Genomic DNA, 25421 nt, shown 5'->3' on the forward strand with positions numbered 1-25421 from the left:
CCCCATCCTTTCCCCCCACTCTTATCACCACATGTTCCCCACTTCATTCCCAACTGCACCAATGCATGCCTTAGCGCTCGCTGCCATTGTACCAATGCTCACTTCTGCAGTGACACGCCCTTCCGTATTTTGCCCAATTCAACTAATAACTGCTTTTGATCACAGTATATGTTGGGAAGTTTCTAAAAGAACATCATGACTAATATAGATTCCCTCGGTATTAATTTAATGTTTTTTTAGTCATTTTCAAGACTTCTGTTCTCTTTTCCAAGCCCAATGTTGGGGCAGTTTTGTTGCCTCCGAAACACGTTGTCTTTTTATGGTTAAATTGTGATCTTATAAAATTTTCTTGGATTCTTTCAAGTTATGGACTGGTACCCATTTGTGTATGTTTACGCTTGGCACCAATGTATCTGGATAATTCCCCACCGACCACCACTGGATGGGAATCCATCTCCACTGACCCATAGTATACGCACGTGTTTTTCCCTCTTAAACAGCAAAATCTTTTTTTTTTTTTTTTTTTGAAAGAATTACTTCATTTACAAAATATTTGTACAATATTTTTTAATTATATGATTGCCTCACATGTTATATGAAAGTTATTTGTATGTTATAAATAATAGACAAAATGCTTGTTGTCCACCCTTGGGTAATAGCAGCAGGGTACATTCTAAATTAAAAAAAATAATGGTGGTACAAATGATGGTACAGACAAATTGGTAGAGTATAGTGAATGGTTCAAACATTATAAAACAAGTGCAAACTTTTAAATAGAAAAGCTGCTTTTAAAAAGTTGTGGGGAGACAGATCGTAGCAATCAGCAAGTCAAGTAACACACACCACCATTTCCCTTGTGTTGAACACACTGTTGATGAATGCTTGTGAATAAGTGTGTTCCGAAGATAAATGGCTATACAAAGGATCAGCGGTAATCAAAAAGGCAAATGGTCTCTACAGAAACTGTGCATGCACACTGTTCCATTAAAAAACACAATGCCTAATGTCTAAACATAGTTCTGTAATGTGAAGAAGTAGGAACTGTTTGGATTGTGCAGTCAACCACTGAAATGAATGTCACATCATTCTAACTGAGGCACTGTGAGCAATGGAAGTGGTTACATTGGCAGAATGTCATTGTGACTCTGGAAGCAAGTATAACTTTATACAGAAGATGACCTTATCACCTTCCATTTAAAATTAGACTTTCAGTTTTGGCTAAAACATTTCTTTAATTATATTGCATATTTACAACAGCAAATGCACATACCACAAACAAATCATATAGCTATAGGTCGTTGCGGTAAACACAAGTTATAGTAAGCATCTGGCGTCCAGAAATCGATTCCTTTCCAGCCACACCATCCCTGCAAAAACAAGAAAAATCATCAGTTAGTTATCAACTCTGTATTTTTCATTGCCAATAAATGTGGCAGAATCATCTTGGGAAGATCCTTCCTGGCTGGCTGACTGTTTTATAGCAGCATGCATGCTCTCTAATATTGCTTTAGAAGGTAATCCTCAGTAGCAGGCTAGACCTTTAGCAAAGCATGAGCCAAGAAAACTATCAATCACTCATTTGGTGTTAGATTCAAATGTCGTATTGTGTGGGTAGAAAGATGTAGTGATATAGTGCCATCTATACAGACAGATATGACCAGTGCACAATCGTAAGATTACTACATCTTCTCTCTAAAGAAGGAGATAGTCAAGCCTAACTTAACATTCTCACCCGCCATGTTTTTGCTATCTTACCTGTATCATTGTAAGAAAGGGGGAGAGGCAGTGCTGGATTTCTAAGGGGGAAAAGGGGGAACTTCCCTGCCGCACGCCAAGCTAAGCCACGCCCCCTCCGTATTTCCACCGCGCCCCTCTCCTCCCCTCCTTTTTAAAAAAAAAATCTGGCTCTGTTAAAAAACCTTCAGGAACCGGGGCCCCTTTTTATTGGGGGATCCATGCTCCTGGACCCGTAAAAGCACCCCGCCAGGAAAACTTTATGGCTGAAAAAACCAAAGCACTGGATCCCGGGGTCCAGCTCTCTAAAAGAGAAGCGTTATGGGCTAAACCTTGTTTCTTCTGCCACGAGGCCCGGGTGCCATTCAATTCGGCCTGAAAAGACACTTTGAATGGATCCAGTTGCATAGCCTGCCCCAGCAAGGAATATTCCAGTGGACCTCAGCACAGCACACATTTACTTGTGACCAACACCTAAGACACTGGCGAAAAAACTGAGGTACTCCCAGTAGTGGGAGGGGTTATATAGGGAGTGGACTTCTTCTCTTAGGTTGTGCCAGTGTCCATCACCTAAAGGTGGCCTATAACCCACATAGAAACTACTATGGCTCTGTGTCCCATGATGTATGATAAAGAAATAAAGGTTATACTGTAGTCATAAAGCTAGCCACACACACACACACACACACACACACACACACACTAGGAATAGGTAGTCTGACCTGATTCACTTGTGACCTAATCACTCACAGATCTGGACAAGTGTAAGGTCTTTGCACGTTCTCTCTGTGCTGGTTTCCTCACACACGCCAAAGACATGCTTCTAGGTTAATTGGCTCCTGTCTAAATTGGCCCTAGTATGCGTATGTCTAAATGCGAGTTAGGGACCTTAGATTGTAAGCGCCTTGAGGGAAAGAACTGATGTAAATGTACAATATATATGTAAAGCGGTGCATAAATTGTTGGTGTAATCTAAATTCCTGTAATAAATAAATAATAAATATAATCCAGTCATACACACCCGTGCCAAAACTCTGCCATGTGAAGTTTTGGGCAGTGACCCCATACACATGCAGTTATGAAAGTGTATTTTTCATTTGGACTATTGAATATCAGAGCATGAGTTAATAAGGCAAGGAAGCTGGCCCCCCACCATTCACATGTTGGTTAGAGCAGGCAGTTTTAGACTCTAGGGTATGTACACTTTTATGGCAGGGCAATTTTTGTGCACCATTATAACACATAGTACTGAACAGCTTAGTACTGGGGCGACCTTTCCTAAATAAAGGCGGTCATAGATGGTCCAAATCTTCCTGCTGAACCAGCAGAGATTCAAACTATGTATGGGCAGGCTGAATGTACCCAAGTTAATTGATCATATTTTACATGCGATTATTGCTAGAGGCTATTATTCCCGACCGGGAGAACACAATGGCTCCGCGGGAGGGATTCTTCTATCAACACTGACCGTGTTGGGAACCTGTGGTTGCAAGAAAGTAATTTGCTCTGTCTATGGCTGGCCTAAGTGGACAAATGTGCTGGACAGACCAACAGTGCAAGGTAATTCTGGGGGAAAACATTAGTAACTAATTGAAATAACATGGGGGGAGCTTGATAACCTTGTTTGACTTAAAAGGGATCAACCAGTGTTGACTGCAGCAAGTCTTTTAGGTTTACATTGGCCTAAGGGATATGGCCAGAAATGTTTGGATAAAACAGAAAGGAAAAGGAGGGAGCTTAGAGAAGTAGAAGGCTTAGGAGTACAAGAGTACCTTTTCTAAAATGGTCTGGAGATCTTCAGCTCCTTTGTAATGTGGATCCAGTATGAGGAATCTAATGTCACCAGTGGACTCACTCCAGTTCACTCCAAGGATTGTGTGAGCCAGAACACCTCCCCCTAATTTGAAGCAAATAAAAACAGCTATTTTCCAATGTTATAAGCAGCAACAGGGTTTAGAGTTAAAAATAAAATGCTTAAAGAATAAAAATATAAAAAGGTATGCTCTGAGAGAGGGGGCCCTCTCTTTCTTTCCACACATACCAAAGAAATAAAGAAGTGCTTCATCAAAGGAAATGGCACATCAGTATAAAACCTAATGATCAAAGAGTTTGATCATTTGATGGATTTGCCATACTTGCAAAAAAATTACATTAAAGTCAAACTTTAGGTCCTGTTTGACTTGCTAGATAGGATCACATCCTTGGTCAACCAATACTATATGAATTGTACATAAACTACCTTAGATAAAAAAGGCCATGCAGATAGCAAAGCAATAATCTACTAAGGTAATAAACCCGTAACAACAATTTTTTTTTTAAATACTACAGTCAGAGAAAGAAAATTTTTTTTGTGGATGGTAGTTACACTCTTTGCCCTATTAAAGAGGCTCAATTAGTCTGCGAAAAGCTATATTTGATTTTGTCTTGTTTTATTAATTACTTATTACTAGATTACTTATTTTACCGTTTTGTTACCAGTAACTTTCATACAGCATACACTTTTGCTTTAACGTATCTGTATTTGTATTGTCAAAGTTGTATCTGTATTTGTATTGTCAAAGTTGATAATAAAAACCATATATACTCGAGTATAGGCCGACGCGAATATAAGCCGAAGCACCTCATTTTACCACAAGAAAACTGGGAAAAAAAAACTTAAAAACCTCGAGTATAAGCCAAGGGTGGAAAATGCAGCAGCTACTGGGTAAACAATGCCAATCTGCAGCCGTGTCTTTGATAACTAAAACAGCGGGTGTCTCCCGCTGTGTCATGCAGTCTGTTCGGCAGCTGTCCATTGTAACAAAGCCCCACCTCCTCCTCATCTGTGATAGACGGGACACTGATACAGTTTCCCAGCATTGTATCAGGGTTCCTCTATAACGGACGAGGAGGCGGGGCTTTGTTACAATGGACGGCTGCCGAACAGACTGCATGACACAGCGGGAGACACCTGCTGCTTTAGTTATCAAAGGTACGACTGCAGATGGGCACAGTGAGGCTGCACCCCCACTTCAGACCCTCACTCGAGGATAAGCCGAGGGGGGGTGGGGGGTAGTTTCAGCCTAAAAAATGTGCTGAAAAACTTGGCTTATTCTCGAGTATATACGGTACTTCATTAAATAAAAAAAAGGGAGGGTCAATATATAATTGGTTAGATGTCAGCATGCAGTGCAAAATGATGGAAGGATTGTAGCTATACAATATAGAATACAATATACAATAAGGAACAAGTTTCCTTTTCACATTGGAACAGCCCTACTAATGGCAACATTTGAAATTTCCAGTGATCTGCTGTTACCTGCTAAGTCTTGATATTGGGTTTGAGTAACAGAAGTCCTGCACAAACACTGAATTACACTAAATAGGTGAAAACTTTTTAACACACTGACCATTATCACTCATTCGCTGTGTAGGAGCTGCCAGATATTAAAGATTCAAATGGACAACCTATAACTGACCAGTCTGTTCAGCAAAATTTCATATACAGTTTTTCCATCCCTAATTTAATGTCTCAGTAATGCATCATAATTACAGCTTCAGTTATAACGTTTAATAAATCACTTGTTTACTGAACAGCTGCCATATTCATGTACCACACACTTACCAATCATTATTGGCGTTCCTTCAGTTTTAAAATGATTAACAAGTTCTCTCCCTTTGGATGCCAGCTCTGTGCCCTGGCTGCAGAAAATAAAACAAAAGTTACTGTCTCCATGACAGCAGTAATTAAGGAATGGACTTCACATAGACATTTTCCATAAAGCAGCATGAAATAATGCAATGAGTTAACAAAAAGTATGATTTAATTAGACAAGTGTGCAAAATGTAGGAACCCAGAACTACCAAGCAGAATTAATCTTTAAGCCAACAGTGGCCAACTCCATTTCTCAATGGCTACCTATACATGGAGGTCAGTGCATTCACTCACTGGCCTTGGGGCAAATGTCAGTGACTTCAGTAGCTGGAAATCCAAATTTAGTATATACCTACCTTGTAGAATCAGACCCACTGCTACAACAGTATGTACCTACTTCTAAAGAGAAGGACTTTCAATTAACTGACAGGTAACAAATAGCCATAGTAGCCACTCGAAAATACTTTTCATCTACAGCCTGTAATACATATTTCCTTATAATTCACTGAGAAGAAACATAGCCTTATAGTGCCAGGGTACTGGGCTTAATTATGAAGGTGACAGGCAACACACTATTATGATTCCATTGTGTTTGTAAATGATTTAGCCAAATGGAACTGCACCCACATACAAACAACATTCTGGTAGGCTGACTGATTTCTGCCCAAATTCTTGGTCCGCCACAGTTTAAGCCAGGCCAGGCACCCTAGGGTGCCTTGAGGTTTCTTCAGGGGTGCCTTGGAAAAATGCTTAAAATTTGCCTGCTCTTTAGTTACACAAGGCCACAGGTTTTCTTTTTCTTGTTTACAAACTTGTCGTACAAAAGGCGATATCATATCAAGAAAAATTCAATATATAAGATGATAGCTGTACATGGCTATGATTGACGAACATACAATCAATAGTATCCTTAAAATATGTAAATAACTTTTTCAAAAGCGACAGGTTTTCATGTCCTCGGTTGGCAGTGGAATACTGGGGGTTATGGCTGCAGCAATATGCCATAACACCCGTTTTGTTTCTTTCAGCTGGTGATTCTCCAACCAATAAAAGTGGTCCAAGCGCCACGTCGCGGTGGTTCTCAGACTTACCTGGATGATCGTGAGCCCTGGAACGGATTTGGCGGTAACAGAGATGAGCAGAGAAAAGATGGCCTCCGCTTATCTCTATAGGCCAGGACATTAATGGGGAACCTTGGCACCCCAGATGTTTTGGAACTAGATTAGATTAGGAGGACCAGAGCGACATCATGACATCACTTTGGGCTCTGGCCCAATGTAAACAATGCTGCCATTTTTAATTTAATTTTTTTAAGCACCAGATCAATGTTTTGTTTTTGTTTTTTTTGTTTTTTTTTTTTATCAAATGCTTTACATTGTAGAGGAAAGATGTGGGGTCTTACTGACCCCACATCTCTCCATAAAGAGGACAGGTCACAGCTTATTTCTATCACAGGGGATGTTTAAATTCCTAGTGATAAGCATAAAAAGCGATCAATTTTTTTTTTTTCTTTTAAAGGGAACGTATAAAAATTTTTTAAAAATGCAATAAATAGCATTTTTAAAATGTAAAGCACCCCAGTGGTGAACGCATACGTAGGCCACGCCCACACATGTAAACGGTGTTCGAACCACACATGTGAGGTATTGCAGTGACCGCGAGAGCAATAATTGTAGCACTAGACCTCCTTTGTAAATCTAAACCTGTAAAAAAATTTAAAGCGTAGCCCATGGAGAATTTTAAGTACTGTAGTTTGCCGCCATTCCATGTGCGTGCGAAATTTTAAAGCATAACATGTTGCGTATCTATTCACTTGGTGTAACATCATCTTTCATATTTTACAAAAAAATTGGGTTACATATTGCGTTTTGTTTTTTTATTCATTAAACTGTATTTTTTCAAAAAAAATTGCAGTTAAAAAAACAAAAAAAAACAAAAAAAACACACACACACACACACACACACACACACACACATATATACACACTGTATACAATATTAAAAAATGTTTGGGGGTTCCAATTAATTTCCCAGCAAAAAAAAAAAAAACACACTGATTTTTACATATAAGAGAAGTGTCAGAAATGACAAGTGGTTAAGCTGATCACTGCAAGCAACCAGAGAATAAGTAAAAACAGCTTTTCTTTTTGCAACACCATGATATTCATGAAAAGATGGGCTTTTGGCTAACACATGGATGTGTGAATTTACTGCTGGAGAAAAAATATTATTATTATTATAGCGATATTGTGAGAATGCATGCTATTGTGACTAATAGGTTAGAACTATTACTGCGAATGACTGATGTGAATGATTTACAATATCTTAAAAATACATCTGACTCTTTGCATTATGTAAATGACTGAAATACATAAAACTACCCACATGTGACAGCAGCAAAAGTGGCATACACACCAATTAAGTTTCATGAATAAAAAAAACGGCAAGCTGTGTTTGCTGCCTATAAGGTCAACATGTTTCCTATTTTCCTTCTGCCCTGGAAAAATGACAGCTGGGATATAACTGCTTCACAGAGCTACACAATGTTCCATTCCACCAGCCTATATACATTAAAAGGTGGTTACTACTGCTCACCTAACAAACATGATTTTTGATGTAATGTCAAGCAGCTGGTTGAGTACGAGCTGAACCTCTATGGAGCCAATCCACTGCCGAGATCCAACAAAGGCCGCAGGTTTATCTCCAACATCCACCAGAGCCTGCAAATGCACACAGCATTACAATGTATGTCAGGGCAAAATAAAAATTTAATAAGTAAAACATATGCAGTACATTCACATTTTCCTACAAAAAAAAAAAATCCTCTTGACATGCCTGAAACGATTTAGTTATTTCTATTTCTTTTTGTGGGTTGACAACACACAGCATTTTTGTGAATTGAATGGTGTTAGCCCTGCCAGTTATATTTTGCCAAGCTACTGACACTGGGGACCAATTCTCCTTGAGATCACAAAATAAGTGTACACAGCAGCTCTGGATTTCTGACATCACTAAAGGAGCAGTACTTCCCCTCTCGATCACTGGTGTGAAGTTCATTCTGCACCCCTGTCATCCGTTTTCAGCTGACAGCAGGCTGAAGCTCGACTGATGTCACAGAGCAGAGACTGGCAGCTACCAGCTTTCTGCTCACGGAGCACTGCAAACTAATTGATCAACAGTGTTTGATCGCTCAGTTCTCAGTCTTCGAGCCAGTGGGGGACCGATGCTGCATCCACCTAGGCAAGTATGATTTCCAAAAAAACAACCAAAAAAAACACACACACACACACACACACACACACCTTTTACCAGGTATTTTTTGCAATATTAAATAATAATACATAGATATAACAAGGCAGCACTACACAGGGCTGTTTTAACACACCAGAAAATCTGCTTTTATTTCCCTTCTCCAGATATACCCTATAGGTGACACAAATATAACAAACATGTCATACTTACCTGCTTTGTGCAGGAGCAGACCTGATCCTTCTCTTCTAAAAACAAACAGCAATAGAAGCCGGCCGGCTATGCAGGATGCCCGTCCAATAGACACGCTAGTACGCGGTGACGTCAGCGCGTCAACTCCTCCTGACGTACGTTTCGTCAACAAAATGACATTGTCTGGGGAACGGGCGACGCACTGACGTGTCGCATACATCGAGGCTTGGTTAGTTCGGCTCTATAAATGCGCGACACGTCAGAGAGTCGCCCGTTCCCCAGACTATGTCATTTTGTTGACGAAGCGTATGTCGGGAGGAGTTGACGCGCTGACATCACTGCGTACTGGCGTCTCTATTGGACGGGCGTCCTGCATAGCCGGCCGGCCTCTATTGCTGTTTGTTTTTATTAATTGTAAGTGCAATATATTTTTTATCTTCTATTAAATCCCTTTGATGGTATAACACTATGGCGAGTTTTTGCTATCTGGGTTTTTTATGACTGCCTGTCGGAGATCTTTGGCTCAGGAGAGTCTGGTGATTATCTACGTCATCTGGTGAACGTTACACTCCCCTGGGACACCTGTTCTGTCCTTAATACCAGCATCGGATTCAGAGCCATTTGCCTGTTTTTGGGATAGCGGCCCGGACCGGGTTTGGAGGTCACAAGCCTATCTTGCTTGCTGTTTGGTAAGCTTGCATTTCTTATGGTGGTCACTTTTTGGATACGGTGGTGGTCTGTCACGGAATTATTTCAATATATTTATGAACTTACACACTTTATCAAAATTTTTTGACCATTTATTGACTTAGAATTTTTGAACCATAATATTAATTTTTATCGAACACTTTATTCAATATTTGGTAGATATTTCTTTTTTATCAGTATACATTTTCACAATCAAGGTTTTTTACTTAATTTTTATGGAATGATGTAAAAAATTATTAGTGCTAAACCCTATAGGTGCATGATATAACTTGTTACATTTGCAATAATAAATGGCTAGTAGAAGTTGCAAACCATAAAATACATATAGGTCATACAAAACTATAATAAAATGCTCAGTGTGCAAAAAATGTCCATAAATAAAAATTTAAAAAAAAAACCAAAAAAAAAAAAACAAAAAAAAAAAAAACCCGGAGGTCACTCCTTGTAAAGAAAAATTGCAAAGAAATCCAATGGTGCAAACCGGAAAATCACAGTTCAAAAATTCATATAGATGATCTCATTCCAAAGTGACTTGTGCCTGAGTGAACAATATCTCTTGGTGAAGGGTGGGTAAATTCCACACATGCTCATCTCTCAGCTCCACTCACCAGACAGATGTACCCCTGCTGGGGTAAAGCGCATCAAAACAGGATGTTCCCTGATCCCTATCAGATGTTGTCTCCTTCTCAACGATGAGGCTTGTCATAGGGTACGCTTACATATGGGTGGATGGAAAAAAATGCATCTCATAGTGTGAATCCATAAAAATAAGTTTATTCAGGTAAAAGTTTAAAAATTGCACTTTTAATAGTGCTGCAGGGTCAGCAATAGGTCTGGGACGCCTTGCGGAGACAACATCAGATAGGGATCAGGGACAATTCTGTTCTGATGCGCTTTACCCCTGCAGAGGTACATATTTCTGGTGAGTGGAGCTGAGAGGGGAGCATGTGTGGAATTTCCCCACCCTTCACCAAGAGATATTGTTCACTCTGGCACAAGACACTTTGGAATAAGATCATCTATATGAATTTTTGAACAGTTATTTTTTGGTTCGCACATTGTATTTTTTGCTTTTTTTCTTTACAAGGAGTGACCTCCGGGTTTTTTTATATATGGATATTTTTTGCACAATAAGCACACTGAACGCTTTATTATAATTTTGTATGACATATGTCTTTTATGGTTTGATGCAACTTCGTCTAGCCATTTATTATTGCAAATGTAAAATAACGTATATCACGCACCAATAGGATTTAGCACTAATTACTGTTTATGTTGATTGCAATTTAAAGAGAACGTGCACGTCATAAGGTCGTTTTATTTACCGTATTTTCAAGTTTTTAACACAACCACACATTAGATTTAGGCAGCGCCATCATACCTCCTGTTTTTTCATACCTTTTCTCACTAATTGCACTTGGTGGAATTTTTGGGGGTAGGCAGCAGCCATACCATTATTACCTTAGTGCAGAATATAACAATTTATTATTTCAACTTTTCTTTAAACGTCCAGTCATGTGCTTGAGGAATTGCATACAATTCTCCTTAACACAACTGGATGTTTGAAGTGAACACAGGTTCACCTCACCATGGAGAATCATGGAGATGACTATGAAATGCTGTGATGCTTTGAAATACAAATTTCACACAAAATACACCATGAAATCAGTGGAAAGCACTGACTAAATCAGCATTATTTTACTCTTTAAAGCTGGTTACCCTCAGCTATACAGTGCAAAGGCTTACTCAAAAAATCCATTAAATGTATATTAAATCAGGTAGGTCATTGCACTAGACCTTTTTTTCTAAACCTCACTGTCATTTAGGTTTACGATTTTACATTTTTTTGCTTATATTAAAAATAAATGGCCTAACATTGTGGAAATGGAGTCAAAGATGTTGTATTAATGGTGCTGGACTCGTTTGTCTATTGTTAAGGGTAAGGAAGGTGAAGGTGATATGGGTGGTAACATTGTTAAGGGTAAGAGTAGAGGGGGTGATATGTTTTATATGTTAGTTCCATAGATCAGGGGAAAAAAATAGTGAGGGTGAAAAGAACTGCATGTCAGTAAAGGTGGGAAAGGGTGTAAGAGCCTTTTCGACACCTGTCTCAAATCTCCTTTCGATTAGCAGGGGATCCACGAGCAGATTCCCTGATAAATCAGAGCTGAATGGAACATCCATGTCTTTTCAGTTTTGTCCTCTAGCTTGTACCCACAGGTAAACATACCTATCTTAGGTCCAAGACAGATGTAATCAAATGTGTTTTCATCCACATCTTTTTACGTTCAATCCATCATGTTTATGTCTGAATAAATGAAAAGGAGGCAAACCTTTTCCACCAGACCAAGATGGAGGTAAATGTGTGTAAGCAGATGCATGCCCACTTACATCTGCCTACCCATAGTCTTCCATACCTTCCAATCAGATCTGCCTAAAAAACTGATAGACAGATCTGATCAGACTGCTTGTTGAAAAGATCCTAAAGATGACTATACGATTAGACTAACTTTTGTGGCAACAAAGTCATTGGGCAAGGTCTCTGGATTCAAGTACAAAAAAAATGTATTGTCAAAATTTGAATGGTGGCTTCAGGCCAGGACAAATACCACTTATTTTATTATGACCCTATATCAGATATTTGCTCAACGAAGGTATTGGAAACAGACAGGATAGATCTTTTATTTGGTCTTTCATTTAATTATTTAATGTCCAGTTACATCCAGATTACAGAATGCAATGGAACTGTATTAAAGTTATGTGAAATAACTGTTCCTGCATATCCAGTATGTGACACATGATCAGTAGATTCAATGATATAGGAAGCCAATATATACAATATGCCTTTTCTGACTGACTGGCCTGAAAGGCCAAGCACATCCCTTACAGGAATAAAGGTTGTATAGAACTGCCTAGAACTCTAGATTTACTGATTGGTTCTATTTCCAGAGTGGCGTTAGAACATGTTTTTGTTTTTTTTTTTGTTTTTTTTTTTGTATAAGTATCTTGCAGTTATCTTTAGTCTTCTGTAAAAAACAAAAACTTAAAATACAACCCAACACCAGCTAGATTTCAGAGATTGATACATTCAAATGCGGAATGCAGCAATTACCACATCTGCACCATTGGGACAGAATTATCCTTATGTGTAATATCAACTTCCTACTTAAGATGGTGCTCCGCAGTCAAGTAATGGCTTGGAAAAAATTGAAAATGCTAGATTCCCCATACTCTCCTTGGCAGAAAGTGTTCAGTTAGATGAACTGTAAAAAAAAAAAAAAAAAAAAAATCAATCCAACCTGTTGAATCTCCCTGTGTGTTGGAATGGACTTGTCTGTGTAACCTTGGTAATTAAACCAGGAGCAGATGGTTTGTAGAGAACGGTAGGCACATCCCCAACCACTGTCATCCATGTGATCTTGCATGTAGTGATGGTAACTGTATATTCCATGAACCAATGAAACCTACAAAGAAAACAGCACTGACAGGTTTACTGCTGTGTGTAAAAAGTGCTGTACATTAGATTTCAAAACAAAATGGGTAACAACATACAGTTTGTTTCATTAGGTTTTGAATATTACTATATTCAAAATGTACATGGACTAATATAAAATTAGAAGAACACAGTGCATAGCAGTATTGTTATGACAATTGATATTTGAAGTATCATCACTAATTAGAAGAAAAAAAAAAAAAAAAAAAAAAAAAAAAAAAAAAGGAGATTAATTCATTCAAGTAGAACCAAGGTAATTTTTTTGAATAGAGTAATAGAGTATGGGGGGGTTATAACCCCTGTGTTTTTTTGCCGTGTCCCATTGGGGAGATTTCCCTTCCATTTCTGTCCCATAGCCAATACAGAAAGTGTGATGAAATCACTTCAAAGTCAGGGAATCCCTGGTTGACAACTGGGTCACCAGAATGTGTGTCCCCATTGGAAGATGTCCCCTCTATTCCCGTTGATGCCCCCAAATGTTTTATTCTTTTACTTTCACTCTTGGTGATAACAGTAAACAAGACAAATATAGAGGTTGAATCTCCCTAATGGGGGCACAACTATGAAGATCTGACAGGTGTTTCAATCCTTCTCCACTCTATCAAAAAGTTTTGCCTTTAGTTATACGCCAAGTTTACAAAGGAAGCCATGCATATTTTACCAAATGGCTTGGCTATTCGTGCATCCTGAAGAGCTGGTTTACAGCACTTATACATCCGATGTGGTCATACACTTTGGCATTTTCTGGCTATTTTAGCCACTTTCAAAGCCAAAAGCAACTGTGGGGATTAAAAGCACCCACCAACAGTTTTTTTTAAACTGTGAAACAGGCAAAACTGTTGGTGCCTTGAATTTTGGGAATTTTTCTTTTGCTGGTTGATACTGCCTAAAAACTAGGTAACATAAGGGTTCCATGAAATATTCTGCATTGTGCAACACATTGGCAATTTAAAAATGTATTCATGTTACAAATGTCGATTTTCTGCTTATGAAGTGTATACTTACTGTGCCTCCCTCTATAGTAGGATGATTGAGATGTAAATGTGGATTACGGAGATACCCATCCTTGTACAAGTCATCAGGGAAATGATAGGCATTTGCTCTTCTAAAGTATGGTCTATCCAATGGAAGGTTGTATTGTGCGTGTAACATCTAGTAAAATATATAAATAAGACATTAAAAAGCAGACTTTATTTCTATCTACACAGTTACTTAAGGGGTAAAAAAAAAACCCTCCCTTACTGTAGCAATTAAAATTGTAGGCTTTTCTTGGACATAACATGCTGCAAAGACAATGGATTGATCAAGGACCTCACGGTCTCAAAACAACTTTTCAGATGCATTTCTGCATTCCAGCCAAACTTGTGCATATGCTTGGAATACAGCTCAAATAAAAAAAGCACACTTTTGGGCAATGGGTATGGGGCGTTGTGCCTACCTGCCCCTTGTGTTTTTACCTGTTTAAGATGTGCATTGATCATGTAGTTCCATTGTGTCAGTTTTTGACCTCTACGCACCGCCTATAGTAGAGTAAATATTCACATCCTGGTGTCAGATTTTTGTTTGTGTTCAATCATGAGGCACGGCACTGCACAGGTTAATGCATGAGCTCGGTCTGTAGTCTTAAAGCAGACAACACTTCCTGTGAAGAAAAGTACATATTCCCCAATCCTTGGGTCTCTCAGTCTAGTGTTCTTCAGGTGAGAGCTGAACGGTAATTAACAGAAAGCTCACCATGCAGTCTTTCATTGCATTAGCACTTCCATAACTGTGATGCATTGTGACCCCAGAAGAAGAAGTTGCCTGTCCCTTTAGTGCACAGGGACCATTTTAGGTGAATACAGTAAATACATGGACATAGGGGAATCAATCAGCCATGACACTACAAACTGCAGTCAAAACATGTACTGTAAGCCAGTTATTACAGGGGTACACGAAACAAAAATCAGAAGTAAAATTTTGTCCGAACGATCTGCCGATTTTCGGATTGTTCATATGGGGCTTTCGACAGCCGATTCTGATTTCTCATCCGACAAAAGCTGGATGTGCAGACTAACATTTTTGTCGTGCATGAACTCAGCGTTCGATTTTCTTTTAATTAGTATGGTTTTCGTCAGAAAAAAAAAATCATAAGAGCAAGACTACGCATGCTCAGAAATGAAAGAATACATACAAAACTATTCAACACATTACGTCACTTGTGAAGTTGTATTTTGTCGTACGAGAGTTTTCTTATGGTGAGTAACCTCTTCACTTTCGACATGAGACTAGCATGCAATAAAAAAAACGGGTGTACGAGGCTTTAACTTACACTGATAAACAGTGTATATACTTGCGCGCTGCTATGTTATGCTCAATATATGTGCTTAGAAATGGATCGCTCACACCTCTACAAACACTCATCAAAAGTGTACCAATATGCAAATATATAAAAAAAAAAAAAAAAAAATGGTGCTGCGCTCCTAACAATAATGTTAATATCCCTTTAAGACTGCATAGTCATAATAAATGTTAAATCAATTTACCAATATTATATCAAATAATATATAAAAATAATACAACATTAATCAAACAGTAGTGATTCAGTCCTTAAGATGTCCTTAAAAGAGAAGTATGGGGTTTTGCTTTTTTTTGCCCATTTATACTTATCTAGGTGTATGCAGCATCGGTCCCACGCTATCTCTGCACTGAGAACAAAGCGATCGAACATCGCCGACGGCTCGGTTCTCACAGATCCCCTAGAGGAGAGCTGCTGACTGTCAATCAGCAGCTCTCCTCTCTGCTCCTCCATGCTCATTGGAACGCTGCGCTGTTGAGGGGCGGGGATCGGCCATCTCAGTCTCTCAGCGGCTCGCTGAGAGGCTGAGACAGGCATCAGTCCAGGCACCTGGCGGAACCAGACTTTATTGTCGCGATGACGCGGTGCCTGGACTGATGTCAGGGAAGTCAGCAGAAAGCGAACTTCAGATCGCTCTCTGCTGAAAGCGGGGCACAGAAGTGCAAAACGAATTGCACTTCTGTGACCCTTAGGAGAAGTATAGCCAAACAAGCTCATGCTCGACTTCTCCTTTAAGTGTATAACTGCTCGCTTACTCTTCCTCTTTCATCAGTGAAAAAACATTATTCATGTATCCAGACGAGTGTCGCCTTGAATAAAGTTCATCTCTATGTGCTTCAACCATCCACATGCAATGGTGATTATCCCCACACCCGATGTGCCCTCACCTGGGCGATAAGACCAACCAATGGTCTACATGCACCCTTTTCCCTCTGGGGATCTGAGGTAATGTTTCTCTTCCCTTATGGTAACCTTGGAGTAAAGTCTTCCTTTCCTTGTGCTCATCTCCACTCACCCATATCATAAAGAGAAAAAGTTGGACACAGTGCTTACCCTTTTTAAAACAACCATTTTTATTTAATACTACTATGGTATAAAACTCAGTAGTGTTACCGCAATCCTCTCTTGATGCCTGCCTCAGTCTGAGGTCAGACTGGCCCCTCCCCTACGTGTTACGCCATAGGGACATGTGGCTTCCTCAGGGGGATGCCCCCCCCTTTTTTTTTTTAATATAAAAACTACGCTGATACCTAGTTAAAACAAAAACATTTAAAAGTGTTCTATGCCTTTGCCATAAGGTCCTCCCTGCAAAGAAAATATTGAATTCTCATCTCAACCTGCTTTTTGCACTGCCTGCAGTAGTGAAAAGATACCAGTGTCTGAAGATCCCACAGAATCTGACATCTCCAGAAATGTAGATTTCCTTACCCTAGTGCTCTGTGGTATCTCCTGCTGACCCCTATGTCATTACAGAACACAGCAGTGACAGCTGGCCAACCATTGAAAATAGTGGAGGAGCAGGAAATTTACACTTCTGGAAGTGTGGAATCCTGCAGAATCTTAATGCATTGGTATCTTTCAATTACTGCAGAGAATGAAGGCAAAGCCAGTAAATGGGCTGCGTCCAGATCAGTACAGCACAGTTTTTACAAAGCCTTTTTGTTACTGATTCAGATGCAGCAAGTTTGCAAGTCCTGTTTTTTCTGCTGACTGCTTGAATAAGCAGAAAAATTCTAGTGTCTCTCAAACATTTCTCCTCTCTTCCTGTTCTGTTGGACAAACGTCACTTGGTACACTTAAAGCGGACCTTCAGTCATTTTTTCATCTTTCCATCTATTAAATCTTCCAGCCTTCTTGTTTTAACTTTGGATAGTAAAATATTTTTTTTCTGCCAGTAAATACCTTATACAGCCCACTTCCTGTTTCTTGCCTGGTATTTAGCCTAGGCTTCGGACATCATGCACAGCTCTCACTCTCGTGAGAGTTTGCCAGGAAGGGGGGGGGGGGGTGAGTCATAAGAGGGTCAATGAGAGCTGCACAGCTGGAGGTGTGCCTCTGTGTAAATCCAGAAAGTGAACAGGCAGCAGCCTCAGCTGCCCACAGTTAAAATGGCTGTGGCCAGACTTAGTGGAGGGAGATTTCTGCAGCATATTTGGCAAGTACAGAGTCACAGTATATATAAAATAATATGCAAAGTGGTTGGAGAGAAGCTTCCGAATGTTAAAGATGTTGTCATTACAAATGATGTGAGCAGCCTGCAGTTCCTCTTTAATACCTTTCTGTGGTCCTCCAGTTGAGAGACTGCTACTCCTGCTGGATAAACCACTGTCAGAAGGCCTTTACTTTCTGGTAACATGAAGTGGAATGGTTCTGCCAAACAAATTGATGTTCCTTTCATATATTTCAGCATGCACCTCTCCATGTCAGTCAACTGTTGTTTGAGTGCTTTCACTAGAATTCCACAAACACTGTTCAAAAAAAAAAAAAAAAAATGACATTGAAAAATAGTTACAAGGTCATACAATATATTGCATACTGACCAAAAATCAGACAAATATCATTATGCACACTGACTTCCTATAATGGAAGCACGTTTCCAGCACAAACACAAGAACGCATATAAGCGGCGGCCAGATTTAAAGCCAATTTCCTGGATGCCGCATATATGTGTTATGCTGTCAAGAAAGGTGTTAAGGAGATGCTCACACATGCTCTGCGCTCTTTTCTTTATGGCAGGAAAGAGTGCAGAGCATGTGTGATACTCCACCCAGTGGATGATGTGAGCACATAAAGCTTTTCCATGGTTGAAACCAGTATAAATGGGGAATTTAAAGCCTGTACAAATGAGGTAGCTATATTGCCTGGCAAGATTGGCCTACTCATAAACTAAGTCTTAAGGGACAGGGCAAATGCTGAGACAATGACAGCAACTCTAGGCATGGAAAGCACTTTGCAGCTTACATTTAATAGCGCCCAGTGAAACCCAGTGCCGGAAGGTAAATTCCAGGCTACCCCTATAACATTCAGTGAGTCAAGCGGGGTCAATACAGGTCATTCCAGAGACCACACTAAGAACGATTCTGCACCAGAGAATTAGTCAGACAAACTATCAGCAAAGTGGAGAAGAGTCTCGACTGAAGAAAAATAACTGATAGAAAGAAAAAAAAAAGTACTAGCTTAAAATAGGTTAGTCTTTAACACGGGAGAGCTAAGGAAAAGAAGCCCATCCCCCCCCAGGACACTAGCAAAAAAGGGCATGCTGGTAGTAGAATGGGTTATGTTGAGCTGGCCTACAGTTTTTGTTTTTTTTGCCAGTGTCCAATCCTCCTAAAAGGTAGCAGTAAAACCTGAAGGTTAAAGACTTCTTGTGTCCCTCAAGAAAGAAAAAGCAATTACCATTCAAGTGGACTACAATTTTAAATTAGAAAAATCATCAGTACAAACCCCAACTGCAAAAAAAATGAAATACCTCCTCCATTTTTCTTCTGAGGAAACAGAGACAGCTGTGTCAATGGGCAACGTCAAGTTCACACAATGATGACTCTTCTTGTTGTACATAATTATTGGCGTTACCGCTTTAGAGGAGGTAGACAACTCAAACATGATGCTGAGGTTAACAATGTGTTGCTGTAAACAGATGGAAAAAGCAACATTAATAAATATACAGAAGACGATCAGAGTAGAAGAGTATGCAAACTAATATTACATTTTCCTTAAAACGCAATTCGAGCAAAAAAAAAAAAAAAATTTTCCTGGGCTGTGCCCGCACTGCATGGGCTAACTACTCATTTTGTCTAGGGGTGAACAGAGAGCCTATACTCATCGATCCTTCGGAAAACGGTGCTCCCCCATGTCCAGTGGTGTGATGATGTCAGGAACAGTCCACTGCACTAGACCACTGTACCGTGGGCGGAGGGGGCAGGAGCCGAAGGGATCGGTCTTGTGCTGGGAGGATTGAGCATCTCTCGGCTCTATGATCCCCTAGACAAAAACGAGCAGTTAACCTATATGCAGTGTGGGCACAGTCCCACTATGTGGTAATAAAAAAAAAAAAAAAAAAGTTTGCCTGGAGTTCTGTAAACATCTGTAATATTGTCCTAGAGTGACAATACGGTTGTTCTAAAATAAAAAAAATAAAAAAAAAAAAAACAGTGCTTTCTGACGATATTAGTTGAGCTAAGATTGCAGATGGCACAAGACATTAATTTCCAGCAGGATCAACAGCTATGTTTTGCACTTAATAAACAGGTTTGAACAAACTTTTTCAATGGGATATTTAATAGGACAAAAAAAAAGTTAACTCTTTGGCTTTACATGCACTTTAAAGTGGTTCTAAAGGATGAAAACCTAAAACCTTTAGTGTGTAGCTCCCCCCTCAGCTCAACCCGTGCCTGATCCAGTGATGTGCAGTAGAAACTCACGCGGGGCTCTACCTCTCCATTGGCTGAGACACATCTGTCAATCACAGCCAATGGGGGGGGGGGGGGCGAGCCACACACTGTGAGGTGGCTCAGGAGTGAGTACACACGAGTGCCCCCAGAGCAAGCTGCGGAAAGGGAACAGGAGCGTCGGCAGGGGACCCAAGAAGAGGAGAATCGGGGCTTCAAAACCATTAAACAGAGCAAGTAAGTATAACATGCTTGTTTAAAAAGAAATACATTTACACCTTTACATACGCTTTAATTATCGAAGGGTATCTTTATGGCATACTATAATGCAAACCCCATTTGTTTATGCACCAGTAAATCAACTTTCTGGTTTTTTTTTGTGGCTCCTCAGCTGTCCTAAAGTAAGCTTGCTCTCAATTTAATTTATTGCTATGTATTTTTCCCAGTTTAGGGGTACCTATAAATTGGAGTAAGACCACAGCTTACATGAGCTCCTTAATGTGGCTTTGTGGTTTAACATACATTTACTAATATATGCACTCTGTTTTCAATCTAAAGATGCCTGTAGCAAAAAAAAAAAAAAAAAAAACAGTTTGCCATTGCTGGAAATGCTAGTTATCTGGCTTTAATGCTGATCAGTGAGTAACAGACCCAGAACAAATATTCAGGTCAGGAATTCTAACTTTTGCTACTACTGAAGGTTTTTTACTTTTAAATTTGCTGCATGCTTGATCCGGGTCAATGACTAGTATTGTTATAAAGACATCAGCAATGGCAGCCTACATATTTAGCTCACCATAGGTTCCCTTTAATATCGGAGCCAGAGTTTAGTCTGGTTCATTGGCTGGCTAGAAGAATTCAGCTATAGAAAATATTTTATTGTTAATTTGTTGAGAAAAACTCCCATCCACGAAAATAAATATATAGAACAGCGACCACATTTGATAACACTGGTTTAACAGTACAAAACTAAATGACATACCATTTTTTGTTGCCTTTTTTCTTTTCTTTTAAAGTTTTTGCGCCAACTGTCATCATCATCATCAGACCTTTAAAAAGCAGATAAAAAGAGAACACATTTAGAATGATAAAATAGTATAGAACATCAAAAAAAATAAAATCTGTATCCTATCTTACTGGATAAAATTCAAGATGTCTTTGCAGGGGGAGTCATCTGTCAGAGTGGAGGGGGACGTGTTGACTCCAGTGTTGGGCCATACATATAATGAACTGTGCCCGACACTTAGCACCAAGGACTCTGACTGAAGTTTTTCAGAAAGATTGGTTAATTCTTGCACAAGTGCCTTCTTGCAGGATGATTCTATAATAAAATAAGATAAAAAAAAAAACAAAACAAAAAAAAACGCAACAATTATTCTACATAAAGTTTTCTGACAAAGCCAAAGAGTGTTTGTTCCCAATAGGATCACAAGAATGTGGACAACAAAACTAAATGATTAACAGAGCAGTCTGTAGACATGGGATGGCAGTTGATTAATCTGACCATTTTCAGACAGTTCTGGTGATTATCTCATGGCACCTAATGATTACGGCTCTTAGGGGAGCATTTACCAAGCAGAAAAACTCACCCAATCTTAGGTGTCCTTTTATGAAACTGCGGTAAAATACCGCTTTTCAGTTCTCAGGCATTCTTAGAGGAGATTGCTCTCCTCTGAGTGCCTGTTTATGAAAATGTGTAGATCGCTTCGCATGTTGAGTTGAGAAGCGATTTACAAATGCCGGGAACTCCTCAGAACGGCTCCTCTCACTGTATGAGGAAGTGTAAAATACAAAAGTGTAACACGAATCAGCACACATTATTCCCCAACATATTAATAAAATAATAAAGTTACATTCACTACACAATATACATTAACCTAATTATTAAAAAAACATTATTTTTATCAATATTTAAAGATCATACATGTGCCTATTTAAATGTGAATGGTGTATAGTAAATTAATGTAATCCACATATGTAATGCAGCTATACACCATTCATATAAATGCAAAATACATTTATAATCATCAAAAAAAATTTTTTAATAAAGTATACAAGTATAAATATTTATTAATAAATTAAAATATATTTCATAATTGATAAACATAAAAATTGATAAACTGGTGCAATTCGAGAACACTGCGAATCCACTGCGGGTTCCCGCATCGCACCGACTCGCATGTCAGTTCACACTGCCATATGCAAATCGCTGGGGAGTGTCAATACATTGTTAACGACATCCCAAGTTCAGCTTGCATATCGCACTGCGAATTGACAGTTCGGACATGAATCGGATTGCATATGTGTGAACACACATGTGATCCGATTCTGGTCCGAACAGAAAAAAGGGTCCTGTGCGTGTTTGCACCGAATGCGGTGCGATATCAGCCATACTATCTGTACGGCTGATATCGCACCGCACAGACATTACATGTAACGTGAACGGTAGTGGGCTGCGAATTACATGCGATGCCTGTGCGATGTCTGGCATTGCACAAGTGTGAACCGGGCCTAAAAGTTAACGACACCCCCAAATCAGTTCGCATATCGCAGTGTGATTTGCAAACTCGGACAGGAATCGGATCACATGGGTGTGAACACCCATGCTATCCAATTCCTGCACCATTACACAGTTCGCACTGCGATCTGTGAAATGATCTGGGGGTGTCATTAACTTTACATTGACGCCCGCAGTGGTGCGCAGATGTCAATGGAGGTGCGATGTGGAAACCCACATAGGAATCACACAAGTGTGAACCCAGCCAGAGACGTGAACATCTAAAAATAAATAAATAATTTATATATATATATATATATATATATATATATATATATATATATATATATATATATATATATATATATATATATATATATATATATATACACACACACACATATACACACACACATACACTGTATTTATTGGCGTATCACGGCGATTGCACTTATGAGACTGCAGATGGGCATTGATCAGGCTGCATTGATGGCAATGGTGAGGTTGCAGATGGGCACTGACCCTTATTTTGCTTCAAAGTTCCTTATTTAAAATTTAAGTTTTTTTTCCCGAAACTTCCCTCTTAAAATGAATGAATGTGAATGTGTTGAGTCCATTGAATATGTTATTTTTTTTGTCACAAGTGATTGAAAAATGACAAAAAAAATTAAAAAATTACACAAAGTTGTCACTAAATGATATATTGTTCAAACATGGCATGGTTATATGTGGAATTACACCCCAAAATACATTCTGCTGCTTCTCCTGAGTACGGGGATACCACATGTGTGGGACTTTTTGGCAGTCTAACTGCGTACAGGAACCCGAAAACCAACCACCACCTTCAGGCTTTCTAAGGACATACATTTTTGATTTCATTCCTCACTGCCTATCACAATAGCACAAAATTCCCCTAAATGAACCCATTTTACAAAGTAGACACCCCAAGCTATTTGCTGAGAGGCATGTTGAAAAAAAGTTTTGAAAATTGAAAAAAAAAAAAAAAAATGCATTTTTCTTTTCTTTCATTTTCAAAAACAAAACGAGAGCTGCAAAATGCTCACCATGCCTCCTAGCAACTACTTTGGGGTGTCTACATTCCAAAATGGGGTAATTTGGGAGCGGGGAGGGGGGGTTGTGCTATCTGGACATTTCAGGGTCTCTGTAACTGTGATAGGTAGTGAGGAGTAAAATCACAATTTTACACCTTTAGAAATCCTGAAGGCGGTGCTTGGTTGTTGGGGTCCTGTACGTGGCTAGGCTCCCAAAAAGTCCCACACATGTGGTATCCCCATACTCAGAAGAAGCAGCTAAATGTATTTTGGGGTGCAATTCCACATATAACCATGCCATGTTTGAACAATATATATCATTTAGTGACAACTTTGTAAAAAAAAAAAAAAAAATTAATTTAATTTTACCGAAACTTGTGGCAAAATACAAAATGTTCCATGGACACAACATGCCTATCAGCAAATAGCTTAGGGTGTCTACTTTCCAAGAAAGGGGTCATTTGGGGGGGGGGGGGGTTTGAACTGTCCTGGCATTTTATGCAAAACATTAGAAGCTTATGTCACACATCACCCACTCTTCTAATCACTTGAAGACAAATCCCTTTCTGACAATTTTTGTTTTTCTAGCAAAAAAAATATTTTTTTTCCCCTGTAATTACTTTGAACCCCCAAACATTATATATTTTTTTTAAAGCAAAGACCCTACAGAATAAAATGGTGGGTGTTGCAATTTTTTTTTTTCACACAGTATTTGCGCAGTGATTTTTAAAATGCAATTTTTTGGGGAAAAAAACTTTTAATTTGAATGCACTAAAATACACTATATTGCCCAAATGTTTGATAAAATAAAAAAGATGATCTTATGCGGAGTACTTGGATACCAAACATGACATGCTTTAAAATTGTGCAGCGGTGACAAACTACATACATTTTTAAAAGCCTTTAAAATCCTTTACAGGTTACAACTTTAGATTTACAGAGGAGGTCTACTGCTAAAATTACTGCCTTCGATCTGACCTTTGCGGTGATACCTCACATGCCTGGTGCAATTGCTGTTTACATATGACACCAGGCCAACGCTTGCGTTCGCCTTTGCGCGTGAGTACGGGGGGGGGGGGATTTGTCTCTTTTTTTTTAATTATTATTTATTTTGGTTTTTATTTCATTTTTAAACTGTTCCTTTCATTTTTTTTTATTTTATCATTTGTATTGTTATCTCAGGGAATGTAAATATCCCCTATGATGATAGCATTAGGTAGTGACAGGTACTCTTTTTTGAAAAAAATTGGGGTCTATTAGACACTAGATCTCTCCTCTGCCCTCAAAGCATCTGACCACACCAATATCGATGTGATAAAATGCTTTCCCAATGGCGCTGTTTATAACTGGCAAAACCGAAGTCATGAAATGCTTGTAGCTTCCGGTTTCTTAGACCATAGAGATGATTGGAGCCGTTCTGGTCTCTGATCAGCTCTATGGTCAGCTGGCGGAACCACCGGCTGCATTTTCGGGTTCCCTGTTGGGACAGGAGGGCCATAAAAAACTATGGAAGATGGTGGGGGGGGGGGGGGGACACGTTCCCTCCCAATGCTTGTAAAAGCAGTCTAGAGGCTAATTAGCCACTAGAATTGCTTTTACATGAAAGCCGACCGCTGGCTGAAAAGTATTATACCAAGATGACGCCTAAACCTGCAGGCATCATTCTGGTATAACCACTCAAAGTCCTGCAACATACCAGTACGTTGCTGGTCCTTGTTGGACATATATTGTAATAGTCTTTTTTTAGAAAAATGATTGATCGGTGGGTATGCCCACCATTAGAATACCGCCCTTCATCCACCCACTTCTAATGATGGGGATACATACACCATTTTTTTTTCAAACTGTGGTGGTGAAATCACCTCCTACAGTGCTGGAGTCGCTGATTTTCGTATCATGAGAGCAAACGCTGTTGCTGTCAAGATAAATAAATCAGTGCTGCAGCTGAATGGCGTACCTGAAAAGCAAACAATGGTAACAATAAAACATTTACTAAATAAAACTTGATTTTTTACTGCAATCTGTGCCTAAAAAATATATGCCGAAGCATGGGGGCAATCCGCCCCTAATATTAGGAGCAAATCGCTCCTCCACCCCTTCCCCATGCTTCTGCATATATGCTCTTTTTTTTTTAAT

At 39.3% G+C, this 25421-nt stretch overlaps 1 protein-coding gene across 1 annotated transcript in view; it reads right to left on the reverse strand.

The window, feature by feature from the left end:
- Positions 1–550: 550 nt before the first annotated feature.
- The window catches only part of UFSP2 (UFM1 specific peptidase 2), a 35636-nt gene continuing 10765 nt past the window's right edge, over positions 551–25421 (reverse strand). Inside the window, exons 3-12 of the mRNA XM_073607402.1 lie at positions 20874–21057; positions 20719–20785; positions 18818–18975; positions 17624–17816; positions 14016–14162; positions 12817–12981; positions 7964–8088; positions 5339–5415; positions 3507–3631; positions 551–1367 (exon numbers count right to left, since the gene is read on the reverse strand). Of these exons, the coding sequence (XP_073463503.1) occupies positions 1281–1367; positions 3507–3631; positions 5339–5415; positions 7964–8088; positions 12817–12981; positions 14016–14162; positions 17624–17816; positions 18818–18975; positions 20719–20785; positions 20874–21057 (1328 nt within the window). The 3' untranslated portion in view covers positions 551–1280. The remainder of the gene's footprint in view (positions 1368–3506; positions 3632–5338; positions 5416–7963; positions 8089–12816; positions 12982–14015; positions 14163–17623; positions 17817–18817; positions 18976–20718; positions 20786–20873; positions 21058–25421) is intronic.

Source organism: Aquarana catesbeiana, linkage group LG01 (genome assembly GCF_042186555.1).
Source record: "Aquarana catesbeiana isolate 2022-GZ linkage group LG01, ASM4218655v1, whole genome shotgun sequence".
In the NCBI taxonomy this organism is placed as follows: Eukaryota; Metazoa; Chordata; class Amphibia; order Anura; family Ranidae; genus Aquarana; species Aquarana catesbeiana.